Source organism: Falco peregrinus, chromosome 2 (assembly GCF_023634155.1).
Source record: "Falco peregrinus isolate bFalPer1 chromosome 2, bFalPer1.pri, whole genome shotgun sequence".
NCBI classification, from domain to species: Eukaryota; Metazoa; Chordata; class Aves; order Falconiformes; family Falconidae; genus Falco; species Falco peregrinus.
This window is the reverse complement of record NC_073722.1, coordinates 93,145,733-93,164,686: the sequence shown is the minus strand read 5'-3', so window position 1 is coordinate 93,164,686 and position 18,954 is coordinate 93,145,733. Positions and strand designations below refer to the sequence as shown.

The 18,954-nt window shown below is 53.0% G+C and overlaps 1 protein-coding gene across 2 annotated transcripts in view; it reads right to left on the bottom strand.

The window, feature by feature from the left end:
* OSBP2 (oxysterol binding protein 2) overlaps positions 1 to 18,954 on the bottom strand; it is a 117,439-nt gene that overhangs the window by 22,263 nt on the left and 76,222 nt on the right. For both annotated transcript variants that reach the window (XM_055795966.1, XM_055795967.1), the window contains one exon: positions 10,780 to 11,030. In XM_055795966.1, the coding sequence (XP_055651941.1) occupies positions 10,780 to 11,030 (251 nt within the window). The remainder of the gene's footprint in view (positions 1 to 10,779; positions 11,031 to 18,954) is intronic.

Sequence of the window (18,954 nt, the reverse complement as noted above, 5' to 3'; positions counted from 1 at the left end):
CCACCTGCTAACACCCCGGAGCAGGGTCTATCATGAGGGAAGTCACCTGCTTTCAGTGCCTCCTAGAGAAAAAGGTGATTTCTTCCTCCCATTCTACCGCACCTACACAAACTTTATCTGCTGCCCTCCTCAAAAGTCTCCTCATGAGCAAGGAGAGGGACCGGCAGAGGATGCTGCGCCCATCCCCACCCAGCATCCCATCCCAGCAGGAGAATGCTTTTAATCCTCCAGCACCCTAGCTGATGCCTCCTCACATACAGGGGAGATGGCAGGGTACAGGAGGTGGCACAACATGCCCCAACTTTTGCCACAGGGCCAGAGCTGGATAGAGTCCCAAAGTCCAACTGCCAGCCTTGCAGCCCAGAGGCCGTACCATTCCTCAGCATCATCAGGGTCAGAGAGCAGTGGCCAAGATGTTCTCCTTCGCCACAAGCAAGCCTGCTTGAAAACAATCAAGACGAAGGTAAGGGTAGGAAGCAGGGCTGCTTAGTCACCCCTGAATGTCCCAAACAGTGCTTACCCCTCGTCATCTTGGCAATTCTGGCAGGTCACCAATGACTGAAGATAAAAGCAAGTTCCATCCATCTGCAGTACAGGTCCAAGGTCCCAGAGGAGTCCAGCATTACCTGCAACCAGGTGGCAGGAGGGACAGAGGTGGCTTCTCTTTCTCCCAGTTGCTGGAACAAGTTGTAGCAGGTCCTAATTCAGTGTTGGATGATGGTGCTGTAAATCACTTGTCAAGACAAGGAAGCACGGCCAAGGTGGTCAAAAGAGCATGTTTTCATGGAAAAACACCATTGAGACTCCTCCAAATTCCCATGGAGGAAGAGGCAAGGTGCCATCAAGATCCTGCTGGGCAGCAGGAGGCGAGATGTGGTGCCACCAGCTCTGTGGTCTGTCCCCATGCTCAGCAGCCGCTGCCATGATGGGCAAATTTAGCACTTTTCACACATTTGTCATGGCAAATATACCAGATTTCACAGCTTGCTGCAGGCTAACAGGAACACTGTTAACAGTCCGCGGATTATCTATGCTGCTGAAAATGATCACCTGAGGTCACCCGCACCCTGCCAAGGTGGTGATGGTGTCACACACCTGTGGGCACCTCTGCAGAGCAGCAGTGCTTCTGGGTTCCTCAACGAGAGCAGTCAAAAATAGGTATAAGGGATAAAGAAATTAGGTTAATTAGCTTGAAAGTGTAAATGGTCACATCGAGGTATGCCAGATTTCTGCGCAGGGGTCTGAACCACAGGGGATGACAACTTCTCAGGAGGCCTAGCAAGGCTAAGCATTTTACCACCTCCAGCACGAAGCTGATGGATGCCGGGAGAACGTGCTCAAACCTGTAGTCCCACCTGCCCTGAGCATCCCGAAGGAACAGCTCTGCAAATCTAACCTTGGGGAGGAAAAAACCTACCAGGAAGTGCCTGCTGTTCTGGGAGTGACATCTCCTGCTCCTCAACCAGACCCTTCCTTTGCCTGCATGGGACAAGGAGCACTTCATCACCCAGGAGTGACATGAGAGAAGGCAACTGCCAGATGCATTCAATCATCTCTTTTTCAACAGTGAATTATGCAGCAAGAGGCATCACTTCATTCATGAGGGGAAATAGTGCCTTGCCTTTTTGCATGCATCTGGTGCCTCAGAGATAAGTGCTCCCTTCCTTCCTGGAGTCATCAAAACCCTGGGACACATCTGTGCTGCTGCTTACTGCATAACAGCTCCCCCAGGGAAGGGCAATTTCTGATCCTCTTTTTAGCTCTGACCGCATTCACACCGTGTCAGCAATCCAGGTGCATGGCACGGCATAAAAATGAGTTGTTTGGATTCAAAGTGGTGAGATACACAGAGCGTTTGGACCGAGACAGGGTTAATTTGTCCTTACCCTCCACCAAAATACTCTTGAGCAGAAAGCAAAAGGGAAAACACAAGGATGAAGCTGACCTGAATCCCAAATCATCTCACACCAACAGTCAGATCGCAACAAGATGTGGTTTTGAGCATAGTCATCTGCCGCAACAGCGAAGGTACCCACAGACGTGCCGGTGGCCCAAGGCCAGGCTGGCTGGATACCACCAAAGCAGCAGCACAGGGAAACATCCAGATCAACACAGACAGCTTAAATAATGGCAAATCTGTCCCAAATTCTTGGAGTGACCCTCAGCTGGCTCAAGATCATCCCAGCTGTCTGAAGCAGGAGGATGCAGACACACCGAGAGCTGCTTCTCCCTGGGGCAGGGCTGAGGAGAGCCTGAAAGAAGGTGTTGAGCTGAGCCTCATCAGGTCACACCACCACAAAAAAAAAAAAAATAAAGTGGCATTCCATAAAAACCTGTGAGGGCAGCAGATGTGAGTTCAACACAGAAAATCATCCTACTCCTTACTGCCTTTCTTTCCATACTTAAGTGTTACACTGGAAGGAGCTTTACATCCAGGCAAAAACGGGTGCTACAGAAATGCATGGATATAGAAAAGCCCGTTAGTGCCCCAAGGGGGAGTGGGAAGACGCCAGAGCAGAGCAGGCTCCAGCCCACCTCTTGGTGACCTGCTGCTCACACTGCACGTCGCCAATGCCAGCATCTCAGCAAGACCTCCAACGCTCACCCAAGGTGCTCACAAAACCACTGATGATCCTGTTCCAGGTGGCACCGTGCACCCCAGCAGCACCGGTTTCTCTCTGGGGACTGTGGATTCCCTCAGAGTCAGAGATGTCCAAGATGGAGATGTCCATACTCAGCTGGGAGTCGGATCTGGTCTCCTTGTCACGTCTCTGGGAGTTTTACTACCTTATCATGTTATTATGGGCCATCTGCCTAAATGATACAAAGACACCAGCATTTTCCTCCATGAAGCAGGTTCAGCACTGCTTAGCCAGCCACACACACCTTGCCCTGGGTGTAGTTCCTCAAAAGAGGACCTCACCCAAGGGTCCAAAGCAGCAGAGGCAGTCCGGGGCCCGCGCTGGCACCACGGCCAGACTGATTGCAGCAAGCACCATTACAGACATGTAATCCACCTCACGCAACAAAGAAAGGATCAGTGTTAAACAGTGGCAAATCTGCCAGCCCAGCTATGTTAACAGGTTCTAATCCCGTACCCATGCAGCCTTTACGTAGGCGACTGAATCTGCAACCATCGCATACTTGGCACAATAAAAGGAAATTTTCATTGTGGCTCTGAGAAGCAGAATAAACCAACGCTGCCCGTGGGTTACAGACCAAAGTGATGCCAGCCAGGAGCTGTGGGCCAGCAAACACACAGGGTCTGGTTTCCAAAGCATCGCTCCCTAGTGGAAAAACAACTGAGGCATTTGCTGGATGCTTCGGCATTCGGTACTACCCCTTCCACCCCAAGCCTCGCTGAACAGCACACAGCAGCCTCCGCTGGCCATGCCAGAGGGTTTGTCAGGGCACCACAGCATGCCAAGGATGCACCAGGACCAGCATAGAAGATGCAGCTGGAGCTGAGGTGGGGAGCTGAGACTTCATGCTGGGACCTCCTGCTGTAGAGCAGCCAGCCCAGGATCGTGCACTTTCACTGGTCTCCTTCGGCAATGCTTAACATCTTCAGCTTTTCCTTTTAATGCTCTTGCCCACCCAGCCAGCAGCAGGGCCTCTCTCCTTGCACCAAAAATCAGCTCCCAGGGAAGCTCCCAGCATCAGCTCTTCCCCGGCCAGGAGGTATCTCCAAAGTGGCTGCTGTAGTTCCATCCTTCCTCTTTGCTTGCCCAAACCACCAAAACCCACTACAGCAGTGTGGGGACCCTGGCAAAGCAGAAGAGCCAACACCAAGAGAGCAGCCAGCCCCTGCTTTTAGCACACCTGGAGGCCTGACCCTGGCTCTGGTGGGCTTGGAGAGCTCTGTCCTGCAAACGGCTCTCAAAGAGACATTTATGAGGCTCTCGCTGGCAGCTTCATTTCTCATCTGCCCAATGGAGCGAACTCCAGGCTGGAAGAGCATCTGTCCCCAATTGCATGGCAGGCGGCCGCAGTGGCAGCGAGCAGCTGGCATTGCCCACGGGCAGCTCCAGCCCTGGGACATGGAGGAAGCTGCTTCGGTTTGTACCTCAATTTCAGCCTCATGCAATGCCTCTGCAGCCCACTCTGCTGTACAAGAAGTGGTGCAGGAGCAGTGGCTGCCATCAGCAGCTTCTCTGCAGGCAGCACCTCTCTATTCCACCAGTCTCCCAGTGCCATAACTTCCTCTGGGTAAATCCACAGAAAAGCCGTGCTGCCATTTCAATGTCTTCTCCTTCAACAGACACTGGAGGAAGGAGCTGGAGAGAAGCACCTTGGTGCATCAGCCCAAGTAAAAGGCGAACACAACCCTTACGATACCAGGAGCAGAACTCCAAAACGGATTAACCAAGCGACACTTTGCTGTGTGCCCTCCCCAGGTCCCCATCCTGCCCCAACGCACCAGTAACCACCAGGCACAGACACGTGGCAGCTACCCGTGTGCTGTGGGCAACTGCCAGAGGATCACACAAGGTATGGGCAGGGCTCACCCGGTGACAGCACAGTGTTTTAACATCAGAGGCAATGCCTGGCTGGGCTGTCTCACGGTTCAGCAGAGCTGCTGATCAACATCAGGCACTGCTGACAGTGCAATCCCCATCTACAACGTGCTAAGCCCACCAACATGCAGCCCTGCTGATCCAGCAGCCGCCTGAGCAAAAATGCTGGAAAGTCTCCACTGAAAGCTGCAACAGAGAAGTTATCGCACTCAGCCAAAAAAACAGGAGGACAGAGCTGTGGGAGACATCATCAGGTGCTGGTGACGGATACGTCCCCCTTCCTCTTGCACAAGGCTCCGAGGGGAGCCCCAGCAGAGAGTCTGAAGCCTTCTGAGGGTCAGATGAACACTATGAGGAGGAAGAGGAGGAGGAGGAGGAGAAGGAAAAGTGAGAAGCCCCAAGACATGGTGAGGATAAAGCAAGTTGTCTGCAGGAGCACCAGCTGAAAGCCCTGGCCAGCATGGAGGTCCCATAGACGCACGTGAGGTCTAAGCAGCCACACACATAATATAATCTGGCTGGAAGGACTCAGCAACCACGGGGAATGATGATGAAGGGAGCTGGAGGAAGGCGTCGCCTGTCTGGATGGATCTGATCAGAGATACCCTCACACCTCTGAATTTAAAAAAGCAATAAAGGATGCTCCAAAGAAAGTCACAGCAGCTTTGAGCACAGGGGCCAGGCTCTGCATCTAAACAACCCCTGGACCCCAGTCCCACTAACAGCTGTGCAGGCAGGGACAGAACCCAGGATGACACCCACCACCTTCCACCACCTCCCCTGGGTAACAGCAAGCACCCACCAGTTACTTATTCATCAGCGCAGCGCATCCACAGCAAAACCACCCCAGGACATGCAGACCCCTCGCTGCAGCCTTCTCATCTGACAAGGATTAGGGCTGGGTTAAAGATTTAATCCCAAGGCTGGGGGTTTTCTGGGTCAGTGACATCGTTTGCAATGCACTGATTAGTGTGCATGTTGTTAGCATAGCACAGATAATTAACACGGGCTGCATTACCTGCAAGAACAAGCTCCCTCTTCACAATCACCATTGCAATAGTCACAGGGAAGAGAAAGCCAGCCCCGCTGCAGGGTTTTGCTCTGATTTGAGGCAATAGAGCATCTGCCTGGGGCCATCGAGGGCAGTGGCGGGAGGCAATCCCTGCCACTAACGACATAAATCCGGAGGCTGAAGCTGGAGCTTGTTTGCTGCATTGCCTGAATTAGCCCCTGTAGTATAAGGATGCACAGGGTGGAGGCTCCTCCAGCCCCACTGGCTGTATTGGGAGCAGCCCCGCGGGCTGCTGTTCTCTCCCTGCTCAGCCTCTTTGCCCCAGCTGCCTGGAGTACTATGAAGAAGAGTTCGGGTCAGTCAGCCTCCCTGTGTCGTGATGGGTTTGGGGGACCCTGAGGGACAGCATCGCACGCCCACCCTGTGCCAGCAGCTGGCTCTGCGCTGGGACCTGGCCAGGTTTGCACAGGCAGCATCACCCCCAACCATGCGGTTGCCCCAGGGAAGAGATCCCGGGGACTCTGTTTCCTACCAGCTTTAAGCAGTTTTGCAAGCACACACAGACACATACGGCAGTTAACCTATCACTAAAATAAACCATTAGAAATCACACACTGGGCTGGAGGCTGCTCTGGTGAACCTGATGCTGCTCAGAGCACATACTCAACATCAGTCCGGTTTAACATGGCAACAATTTCAGGAGTACGGATTAATCACAGCAGCATCCCTATGGGAGACTCGGCACTTCACAAGAAGAGCAGTGAAACTGGGCCCTGGGAGGGCAGAGGAATGGCTCTGGGGAAGCACATCTTGCTCCAGCACAGGCACCCAGGAGGTCTCCAAATAAATAATTGAGCAGCTGTAATCACCCCAGCTCCAGCACTCAGACCTTCTACAACTCACCCAGGAGTGGATGCCTCCACTGGGCAAATGCCACTCAGTCTCCAGGAGCCACGCATGGCCACAGGGAGAAGCTGGCTACTCCTCAAGCCACCAGCTCATGGTACAGGGCCACCCCATAACTACTGCTGAGCCAGAGCACAGCCCCAGAGGGCTCCACAGACAGAAATGCTGCCAGGGCTGGAGGATAGAGCCTCTGGAATGCTGCTGGGCATCCCGGAGAGGCTTAAACAAACAACCCACAGCCACCTTCCCCAGGGATGAAGCAGCACATATCATTATCGATCTCGCTTCTGGTTCCAGCACTCTGTTGCACATACTTAAAACCCCTCCCTACAGGTTCAGAGGGGCGAAGGATGCTCTTTGCTGGTGTCTTGGGATGCCAGTACTCCAAATGGATCTGTTCCCACAGGAAAGGAAAACGTGGGTGGGGAAGTCAGCCTGCCTCAAAGTGGGTGCCAGCATCCTCTGCATGACAGGCTTGGGTGGCCACCAGCACAGTGGCCTCTCATAAGAGCAGTCATGGAGTCCTTCATGTCCCTGAAACGGCCTGCTCCTTGCCAGCCTGTGCAGGGCTCCCTTCTCGCAAAACCTTGCCTGCTCAGTATCTCCCACCTCGCACCACACCTCTGCCCTGGCTGCCTCTCTCATCCCTCCTTGCCTGGGCTGCACCACCCAGCAGAGTCTTCTTCCACCTCCGCTCCTCATAAACTTCTAGGGAAAATGCCGACTAACCCAGGAACAACAAACCAAGCCCAAGCCCTGCTGCTCTCCTAGCTCACATCCCTTAAGGGAGCACAAAGCAAGCCAGGAGAACAGCTACTGCACGCTCGCATACAGTTTGGCTGCCTCTGAGCTTCACTGTAGCAAACCCCATTCCCATTAAAAAAACATTTCTAGCACCACCCACAGCCCTGTGAGCTCTTCCTGACGCCCAAACTGGCTTCCTCAGCATATCCACATGGCCTTCCTGCCTGCTGTCTGCTGCTAAATTATGAGACAGGAGCCTTCCCTGCTCTTTGGATGAGTCTACGCAATACAGCGCAGCGCTCTTCATCTCTCTTCCTCTAATTACCCCCTTAATTTGTGGCTTCTTGTTTTCACACACCTCCCACTCCTCCCCCATGGCAGACTGACTTGCTTTTTTGTGTCTCCCCCTCATTGCTCCTCACAGCCCCACGGACACCAGGCATCTTGGTCCCAGCGAGGCCAAACTCTGCCACGAGTCTCACCTGGCATGGTGTTACATGAGATCTCCAGGCACAGATGGGGGCAGAGCAAACAGGTGGCTCGCAGAGGTCTGGCCCTAAATTTAAGCCCTGCAGCAGTCAGCACCTCTGTATTTTAGATCCTCACCTGTAATGCAAAGGTCCAGCATATCCCACTATGTCTCGGCCAAAACATTCCTCCATCATTCTGAGCATCACCAGCCCAGGGACAGCCCGAGCCACTTTCTCCTCCCAATCTCCAGAGGAGAAGCACCCAGAGCATTCAGCAAGGAGGTCACCTTTGCAGTGAAGCTCTTTCATTTACATATATATTTATTTATTTCTACTTGCTTGTAGCCACTCCTCAGACATTTACATAATTGGATCACACACAGCTGGACGAAAACCACAAGCACTGGCCCTGGAGCATCCATCCCTTCACACTGCAGGCAGCAAAGCCCAGCCCTGCCCTGTCCCTTGCCTGCCGGCTGGGGAACACCAGCCACACAGATCCCAGCAGCCAGAAGCAAGACCTAAGCACATAGCCCCAGGCTGCTCCTGTGAGCCCAGCACTGCTCAGTAAAAGGGCAGTAAAAAAAAAAAAAAAAAAAAAAAAAATCAAAAAGGGCAGACAGCTCCTGGGGGTTTGTTGTAGCTGGCGGGTCATAGGTCCAAACCCCCCTAAATCGCTCCAGCATGCAACTGAAAAAGAAGTGAACGCAGCGCAATCTCGGCAACAATCGAGCAGCACTGCATGTCACCATCCTCAGCCAGCCAAGGCATGGACGTAAGCCACAGCGTCTCCTGCAAAAGCCAATCTCTGCTGCCCCAGCAGAGGCGATGCCCTGGGAGGCAGGATTTGGCTGTGCCGGGTGGAGCGGATCAGCAAGGTTTGGTGCTACAGCCAGGGCAGAGCGTGGACGTGCAGTATCCACATGCCGGCAACAGCCTGTCACTGCTAGCTCAGTCCTCTCTGGGGAATAGCTGGCAAATAAGGGTGGTTTAATTGCTCCTGCAAGGCACTACCAGCACCTCAAAATCACCTTGTGCTCCCGTGAGATGTGTGGCCCTGAGAAGCCTGCAGGGATCGCGGTGGGCAGGGGCAGGGTGTATTTTCACCTACTGCCAGGAGATGGCTTGACTCCATGTGCTTCCCTGTAGCGATGTTTTGTCTTTCAATACGGGAGATTTTGGGACCTTTGCATTGCACAGAGCAACCCCCCCACTCCACGAGACTCCCTGGGCAGGGTGCACGCAGCAGTTGCAGAAGGCATCACCCCATACTGAAAAAGGTAAATCAAGGTGCAAAAATCTGTGCAGGAAAAGGCGACAGCAGAGCTGGGAGCACCACCCCACCATGATGGGGTCGTCAGGCTGTCGGACCCCTTCCCTCCTGGTCCCCCAGACCTGTTCACCATCCTCTTGCCTTTCTAATCCATCCCCTGCAAAGTATCGCTGCTTCCTTCGGTGTCAGCATCCCCTGCCCACAGTTCTATCTGAAACGACAGGCTCAGCAGGAAGCTGTGACAGCCGTAACCAAACCCCTGGAGCTGCCACTCTGCTCCCATCCTGCTCCTTCCACGTTTCAGCCCTTCCCCTTCAGACATCTCCTCAAGATGCTCAGCCACAAGCTGAAGTACAAAAGGATGCTATTAAAAACAGACCTTTGACACCCACCTGAAAACAAAGGCTTCACTCCCTCCTTGGCCCCTCTCACCTGCTCAGTGTTTTGGACAAACCACCTTTCTACCATTTTTTCCCTGCACAACAGTTTTCATGCTATTTTCCACCATCCAGACAGCCTAGCTGAAGCTTTCATCATGTCACAACCACCACAACCTCCTCCTCTCTGGGCTGGACATAGCCAATATTGCTCTGCTCATCTCTTCCCAAAAGGCTGCCAGAGAAATCCTCTCCCCAGCAATTCCTTGCCCACATCCCATCACTAGTCTGCCTCCTAACAGCAAACCTTGGCAGCACTGAGGGCTCCACCATCACCTCCCACCGCTCGCAACACTGCCATCCCCACTCCAAAAACTTTGACAAACTCTCCACGGGGAGTGTGCTGCACAGGCACCCCCAAAGCTGCTCCAAAACACAAAACACCGTCTCAGGAAACCCTTTCCCCCCATGGCTACAAAATCCTGAGTGGAGACTGGGAGGATGCTGCAACCGCAGGGCTCCCAAGTACCCTCCAGCTCCCATTGAAGATGATTATTATTTTTTAAAAGCCCACATAAAAGAACACACGACCTCCTTTTGCTCAGGGCTGGAACAGCACAACGACAGCACTGCTCCATTCACAATTCCCCGAGCTCTGCCTTCACATATGATTCCAGCTCTGTTAGGTTTTTGGGCTGTTGTTGTTTGTTGGGGTTGGGTTTTTTTTGCTTTAAATATTTCACTTAGTTTTCCTCTCTCTTCCCCTCCCCAGAGAATATAAGGCTCCCCAAGAAGGGTCATCTCCCTGCGATGGAGGCAGATTCACCCCACAAACAGAAGCTATCCAAAAAATAATCAGAAAGCATCATCACACTGCACAAGGCAGGGAGCAGCGTTGGTGCCAGTACACGCTTCACAACGTCTAACCAGCCGGGCTGGAAGAACACAGCCAGCACGAGACAGCTCTCGGACCCCGCCAGGGTTAAATTCCCCCATCGTGTAAAACACAAGCAGCTTTACAGAACTCAGTGAGGATGTGGGTCTGCCTCTGCAGCAGGCAATGGGCTCCGAATTGCTGTGCCAGTCACAAAACCACCCCCAGGAACAGCAGAAAGCCCCTCTGCACTCCAAACCGCCTCATTACCCAGCTTTACATCCAAAACATCCTATTTTGGAGCAGAAAGCACACTGTAAAATGTAACAGACCTATATCTCAGGTCTCCCTCACGCGCGCCCATGCCCGCTTCCCAGGCTGCAGCTTCCCAACTTCCCACCCCCACGCCGTGGTGCTGAGCCGGCACCAAGCCCCAAGCCGTGCCCCAGCCCCGTGAGCCAACACACAGCTCCTGCAGAGAGCCGGTGCACAGGGAGTAAACGGGGCCGTGCCAGGGGGAAGAAGGACAATGGAGGAAGAGGAGGAGAAAACACACTTCTCCCTCTGCCTCTTCAAAACCGCGGTGCCTCAGCCGGCAGCACTTACGTTGATCATAGCATTGGAGGTGATGCGGAAGAGCGTGGCTCGTTCATTCACCGCCTTGATCTTCTCACCGCTCTCGGCTGGCAGCTTCAGGTTCTCCAGCTCGCTGAGCGAGCGCTGCAGGGCCGCCCCATGCTTCGCGATCAGGTCATTGCAAGTGCTCAGATCCTCCAGCTTACTCGAAAGGGTTTTCAGCGTGCCATGCAGCTCGCTCTTGTCTGACTGCGAGGCGGGCTCCTCATCGCCCGAGTCATCTGCAAAGGGAGGGATGGAGAAAAAACAGTTTCCATGGTTACCCCCGGACCGTACTAACCACCATGGCAGCGGGCAGGGGGACCTCCTGCCTCCTCCCGCACGCAGGCAGCTCTGTCAGGGCTGGGGGTCATGGCCACCACGCTCCCCAGGAGCAGAGCATGGTGTGGAGCGGCAATGTGGGAGCACCACCCTGAGCCCCAAGGCATCTGAAGGACTCCTGTGGCTGTCACCAGGATTTGGTTCAGGGCTACTAAGGCTGAGTGATGGGGGGTGGCATGGGGGGTGGCGTGCTGGTGCTACTGGCAAGGGTCACATGCCAAACCTCCCTTTTCCACAGTGTCAACTCACCCTGCACCAGAAGTGAAACTCACAGGAGCTCTGCAAGGTCTGCTTTGGGCAGGATAAACTATTTCACCCAAGGGAAAGGTCACAAAGACACAGGGGGGAGTAATAGCCTTTATCCAAAACCATCATCACATCTTCAGAAAGCAGAAAACTCCGTGATCAGCATCTCAGGTACAGCAGAAATGGTTATTCCTGCAATTTCAGAACACCTGGATGTCTTAAAACCAGAAAACCAACTGAAAACCAACCAAAAACCAAGCAGTAAGTATAAAGCAGCATTTCTTCTCATCATCCCACCACTCCCCCAGGGAAGGCAGAGGAGGTGAATCGCTCTGAGGGGCAGCATTGCCCCAAGTAAATACAAAACACAAGAGCAGAGCAGGTCCTGCACAGCACCTGCACCCCATCCTTAGGTTTAAATTTTATCAAAGGTTTCTCCAGGTACACCCCAAAACCACCAAGGCAGCAGAGCAGGGAGCAGCCCCTTAATTTCCCCTCCCTCAAACATCAGTCTCTGGATTAAAAAGAGATGGGGACCAGCAAAACTTGCCTGGCAGCTTCTGGGTGAACCAGGGCAGGTATGAGGATCTCCTCCAAGTCAGCCAGGCTGAAAGACATTGCAATGCTGCAAAGCACAGACCTCGGGGATGCCTCACTTACAAGGGGTGCAGCACATCCCCTTTCTGGGCTGCAAGGAAAGGAGAAAAGCCCATAGTTCACTGTTGTGTGGGTGCTTGGGTTTTATTCCTGGCTCATTTATAAGACCTTTGGAAATGCTCTAGATACAGAGAGTGATGTTCAGCCATCACACTTGTGACTATGAAGCTACCCAGAAAGTATCTCATGGGACAAAGAAGTGTAGCCTGGGGATAAGATTTATCCTACACAGCAGGATCTACCCCAGCTGCCCTGCTGGGGCAATCAAAGCCCTGCTGGGAAACAGGGCACAGAGCAGAATGCAAGTGGCTCATGAAGCACCAGGGCGGCATCTCCCAACACAACCATTTGGTCTGTCCACCACCCAGCCCCAAGCATCCACAGCACACAAATCTCTGACAAACACAAGGAGCTGCTGTTAAAGCCAGGAGACAATACAGTTTGTGGCCACCAAGGACAAAGGACTATCAGAGCCAGCATTCTCAGCACCCATGGGAAACCAACCAAGACCTTCCTGAGGAAGATGAACAGCCGGCCAAGGTGCTGGGAGCAGGGCCGGCTCCCATCAACAGCCTGGGGAGCTACTGAGCGAGCTGCATGGCTGGTGGACCAGCACTTTGGAAACACACGCCACCAGGGAAGTCTCTGGCACAGGTGGAGAGGACAGGTAGGGGGAAGAAAATGGGAGCATGCAGGTTTCAAAGGGCTCTGTCCCAGGAGGATGCACAGAGGTACCATGACAACGGGCATGGTCTTACACCACAGGCATCCTGTACATGCCATCTGCAAAAGATCTAGCAAGAAAATTTAAGCCACTTATCCACCAGCAAGGAAAGTAACCAAAACCTCCCTAAGGTCCACTTTCTGTTTCAAGTATTTCCATAGTGCGTTTCATCTTGGGGCACACAAAGGCGCTCTGAATCCCTGGCAGTGTATACACATCCTCCTGAGCTTTGACTATTGTCTTTGTACCTGCCCTGAGCTGGTGCATCTGCAGGACACAGCACACTGTACCCTGCAGTGCCCAGACGCTCACTGGGAGATGGACATGGTGCTGCTACTGCTGCTTAGAGCCACCCCCACAAGGCTTTCCAGGGCAATCTTGGTCAGAGGTGTGAATCCTCCTTTCACGGTCTCCCATGCAACTTTCCTCTGCCATCAAATACCGCATGGGCTTTCAGCAGACCTACTGCACAGCAACACAAGTTCCACCTTGCAAGACTCCATTCACAGCTATCGCCTCTGATCAGGCTGTTAACCTGCTCCACTTGAGCTGCAAGGTCCATGTGCTGGTCCAGGAGCTCCATCCTGGGGCACTGCCCTCAGGCCATGACACCACACACCCCGGCAGCATCTCCACAGGCATGGATCCAAACACAGCCCAGATCTCAGGCGTGCAAACTGCACACAGGGTGGAAACAGGATGGGGGTGGCGTTTACACAGCTCAGCCCAGCCACAGCCACCCATTTCCAGTCCAAGAGCCCCTTGCTCTCTCCAGACACCCACCTACGCTCTCCCCATGAGCATCCCAGCAGCCCCTCCTGGGCTGTGCAAGCTGCCTGTGCTCCAGAATGCAGATAGGAACTACCCTCCATAGCATCCAGGATCCGATCACTAATGATGCCAGTCTTTAACAGCCAATTTATAATATATTATAGTGTTTTATAACAGTACCAGATGCAGAAGTCAAACATGCTAGCTCAGCTTTCATTGCAAACACAAGTCAGGCATGTACCACCACTAATTATGTCAAAAAACACCATTAACTCTGTGGGACTCAAGGGGACAAACCAAATTCGCAATATTTCTGTTTGCAGATATTGGTAATACTTTCCAACGATGTTTTTATCTGTTAAAAAACTGCAAAAATTGTGCCAAGCAGGAAGAAGCATCTCTTTGCCTGTCCTGAGGCAGTATTTAACCCCAAAATCTCTCAGTCTCACTTCTTCCCCCTTTTCTCCTTACATAAAATGCTTTTTCCCACCCAGAGAAGTGCCACAGGGCCACCCTGAAGCCCCGGCTCCCATGGGCTGTTGATGCTCCATGCTTCCCAGAGCGGATCCTGGATCACCTTTCCCAAATGCAATCCCAGATCACAGCCTGAGGATTTCCGCCCATCATTAAAACGCTCTGACACAGGGACAGCACTGCATGGCGACAGACGGGCTCCATCCTTTGCCAGGGCATTATTTCCTGCCTGTCACTGCCCGTTTACCGAGGCTGCAGTAATGATCCCTGCCTCTGTGCTCAGCTTGAGGCAGGAGGCACGAACACAAGCGTGGCCCATTTATTTTTTTTTTATCACTGTGCAGAATTACATAAATGCTTCAAAACCCAGGAAAAAGGGGAAAGGCACCTGAGTCAGACCACGCGAGTCATGATGCTGCTTATCCAGGCTGAGCTAGTTGAGCTGAACATCCCTCGCTGGCTGCCCCAGTTGCCCCAAAACTGCCTGCACTGCTCTGCCGGGATGCTGATGGGGTGGGCAGCAGGATCCCACCTTCCCCCTCTTGCCTGTGCAAATGGAGGAACAGGGTGTCAGACCCTCTGCTGAGGCTGCAGGCTTCAAACAGGATCTTAAGGCTAGAGGGTCATGGTGTACCCATGGGGAGCAATATGCAACGCTGCCACGGGAGCGAAATCACAGCCAACGCAAAGGACAGAAACCTCATAACCTCCACCTGTCCCCAGTAAGCACATCCCCATAACCAGCACTGCCTCTGCACCCAGGACACACAGAGACCTGGACCAATTTATGCTTCTGTGACTCACAGTAAAATAAAAATATCTCAAGTAACGTAATTTGCTGTAATTACCTCAAATCAAAGCACAGGAAGAAGGAAACACGAATGTCACAGCTACAATCAAGCCAGAGCAAGTTAAAGCAGAAATGATCATGCAAAGCACCCAGACAACTGCACGGCCACCCCACCAGGGTGAAGCACTGACACCAGTTCTGAGGATGGGTTTCCAAACCATGATCAATACCAAAACACCCCCCAGCACTGAAATACTCTGCCTCTTACCACCCTTGAGGCACCAGCACAGGCCAAGCACAATCAACCAAGTTCCCTGAAACTACTCATCCCTCACTTTGCTACCTGGGGTTTTTCTGACTGTAAAGATAGTCACTAGTGAAATCCTGGCTCTGGAAAAGCCAGGAGGTCGAATGAGGTCTTGGCTTCACCTACAGATGCAGCACCAGAAAAAGCATCCTAAAAAAGGGCCAGGAAAACACAAACTGCAGCCCCACAGGGACCACTAGCATGAGCAGAAGAGCAGTGTGTGCACTTACAATTATTTTTTTTAAGTTATCCTCATGTTTCCCCCGCTCCATCCTTCTGCACCTGCTCCACACACAGTGCTCACCGGAGACTTTAGCATCCTCCAGTGCCAGGCTGCCAGCAGCACACTACTCTCCAGCCCCAGGAAGGGAGGTGGGAGGACCAGTGCTGCTGTACTACTTTCTTCTAGAAGCTCGGGAGAAGGCTGACCAAAGCCAAAATACACAGGAACACATATCCTTCTGTTTCCTCAAGCAACCAGCAGCCTCTCAGATCTGCACCAGCTTTGGTCCATCAGCTTGTGGCTAAGAGCTGCCCCAGATCCAGGCAGAAGAGCCCTGCTTCCACGCGACTTCCACCCAGCTTTTGGTTTCTTGGTACCACCAGGACAACCACCACAACAAGAACTCTCCTGCCTGTCCCTGTGGCACAGTCGAGAGGGTAGAGGACAGGGTTGTCCAGGGTCTGGACAGCCCCTTGTTTCCCCATTTAGCAGAGGATGGTTGCAGGGATGCCACTTTGTTGTGGCAGCACAAGACCCACGAACTCTTACAGTTACTGCTGGAGGTTATCTGTAAAGTGCTGGAGGAGAGAGGAGCAGCAACATTTGTTCTTATTGCTGAGGATAAAGAATTCACTCATCCAGAGAGGTGAAACAGCCGCAAGCCATTGCCCGGAGGTCTTTGCTTGGAGCATGGCCAAATGCCACAGCATTGGGGATCCTTCCCTTATTCAAGCTTTTGTATCAATTCAGCCAGGAAAAAAACCTGCATTTTGCTTTGCCAAGGCTGGTAAAAACCCTGAAGGTCAGAGAGTACCCACAGAGAGGGAGGGAGGCTCTGTCCAGGACTCCTCATCTGAGGACAAAGACAGCAGGCGATTTGCAGAAGCGAATCTGCAATGGGCCCAGCAAAGTCACACCACTTGGTGCGAGAGCCATCCAAATGGGGAGTTTCCTAACCGCAGTGATTCAAGATCACAAAACATCCTGGAAGTTGAAGAAACTTATATTCCTAAATGCTTAGAAGCTAGGGAGGAAGCAAAAATGACTCCCAGCTGTTTTTTCCATCCCTGGCAATGGCTGATAGGTTCAACTTGGAAGAGACCTGACAAAGGAAAAACTGTTCTTCACCAAGGCCACTGCAATGCACGAGATGCCAAGCCAACGCAGGGCAGCATCCCTCACTGGCCCAGCACGGCTCCACCACAATGCTGGCAGAGCAAGGACTGCACGAGGGCGATGGTGAGGAACACTCAGATGCCCAGGCGCTACCCAACAGACTCCCGTTGCAAAACTGTCCAGCACAGCAAGTGCATCCCAACCCAAAATGAGTTTTCATGATGGCTTTGCAGGGGGTTTCCAACACAAGCAGGGTATGAGCAGGAACCAGAACCAGGGCCGTGAGAACTTGCTGAGATGGAAGATGCTCTGTGTTCATTGCCTCTGGATGCTGCCCTCACACCTTTCACCAGTTTGGCCCTTTTGGATCCTCAGCTCCAAGCCCAGGCTGCTCCCAGCAGCTCCTAACTCAAATTAAACCTCAAACCCACATCCACTAGTGGGGCAGGGCCAGGGTGTACAGGGGGCTGCGTGCTGCAACCGGCAAAAAGCCTGGAGGCTCTGCAGAAGCCAGGAAGGCACCCCTGCTCCCTTCACACAGGGAAGATCCTTCAAGGACACAAATACTATTTTAATACATGGTTTCCAACCACGTCACCCTCCAATGCAGCCCACAGCACACCCTGCCCCTGCAGAGGGAAGGGGCTCTGCAACGGATCCCCCTCCTTTGGCGAAGGAGGACAGTGGTGTTTCGACCTGACCCTCGTCCCTCTCTCTCTGTGCCAGGCGCCAGCTGGTGCTGCCAGCAGCAGCTCTGCCATCTGCTCTCCACAGAAGAAAGATCCTCCCTAAAGCAGCAAACCTCCAGTGGGTTGGCAGGGGGGCTGCCCAGCCTGGGACTCCCCATCCGTGCTGATGTGCAGGTGCCCCTGGACACCCTCAGGGAGCAGCACACCCCCAGCTCGTGAGCTTCACCTTGGCTCACCCTGCTCCTCGATACAAGCCAGGTTTATAACGAAAGACAGACATTTAGCAAGAACTCATGTCACTCTTCTACAGCAAACAAAAGCTACCCAAGGAAATAAACATGAAAGGCTAGCAGCAAATATTTGACAACAAATTGCAAGGTTCCTCTCAGTCCTGTGCCTTGGATGAGTCAGCACAGCTTCCACGGCATCATCCCAGGCCTCCCTGCCCTCCCGAAGCTCAAGTGTCCCCTGGAGACCTCCCCATGCCCCAGTAGCACATAGGGACAACCAACAATTTGAATCCATCCCCGTCTCCCTCCTGCAGTCAAGCTTTGCACCAACCACGGACTGCCCATGACAGGGCCCACCGCTCGGTACCAGCATCTCTGGAGGCGATGCCTGCTGGGACCCTGAGCCAGAGGTGGCCCTGAGGTGGAGGTTTCGGGCTGAGCCAGCATGCAAGGTATCATCAGCCACGTGGGAGCACAACCCAAGCCCAAAACCGCTGCTTTTGCCCTCTGCCTGCAGCACTGGGCAGGGCTACCATGACGTGCAAGCATGGCAGAGCAGGGCTAGCCCCAGGCAGCACAGTAACCCACATAACAGCTACCAAACTTTGCAAAATCCTCCTCTCCCTCTCGCACCAGGAAGATTTTACAAATGCAGTTGCTGCTTTACAATCTTACAATGCACACAGGAAAGATCTGCAATCAAAGCCTCTAACACAAGAGACACAGATCACCATTAACAGCAGCTTTTAATCAATCTCCTCTCCAGGAACATGCACCTCGTGTTTTGCACACACTATGCACACTAAAAACATGCGCCGCTGCAAGCCGAGTCCCTTCATTCCCCGTCTCATACTTTGTTTTGACTTGTGAACCAACTTAAAGGCAATCTGTTGTGATTTGTATTTGTAGGGCACTGGCATGAAGCAGTTGCTATAGGAACAGCCAGCCTCACAGTAAGCTGGGAAGATTATTTTTGGAGCTGTGATGCTATTTAATCTATGTAAAATGGATCGGCAGCTATCAGTCGTAAGCCTCTTCGGGCTTGTTTCTCAGCTCAGAGAGCAACACGAAACCTCAGCACCCAGAGCAGCATCTCACAAGGAGGCCATTAAGTCAGAAGTTCCCTTTACGCCTCCGTGTTCTGTCTCTTAAAACTTCCCTCGGTTAACTATTTCCCATGGCTTACAATTTCTCCAGAGCTGGTGGAAAAGCTGCTGGCTGGAAGCACAATGCAGGCACTTCCCCATGCTGGCGACACACCAGGGCTTTGCATCGCAGCCCACGACAAAACCCCGTGACACGGTGCCCACCGAAGGCACTGCCACACAGCACACCCACCCCAAATCATCAGGGAGACCTGGAGCAACCCCAGGGTGCTGCTGCTCAAGGCTGGGCTGAGTGCTGTCGCCAGGAGCAGAGCTGGGAAGAGCCTTTTGACAGGATAAACCAGGAGAAGGCAAAGAGATTGAAGGGTTCAGCTTTAAGGCCTTTTATTGCAGAATTCTCAAACCGTACCTGCAGTCTGGCTGTGACATCTCCATCCCAAAGCACCACAGCTACACGGCACCCCATCACAGCTAGGGGGTGCAGTTAATCC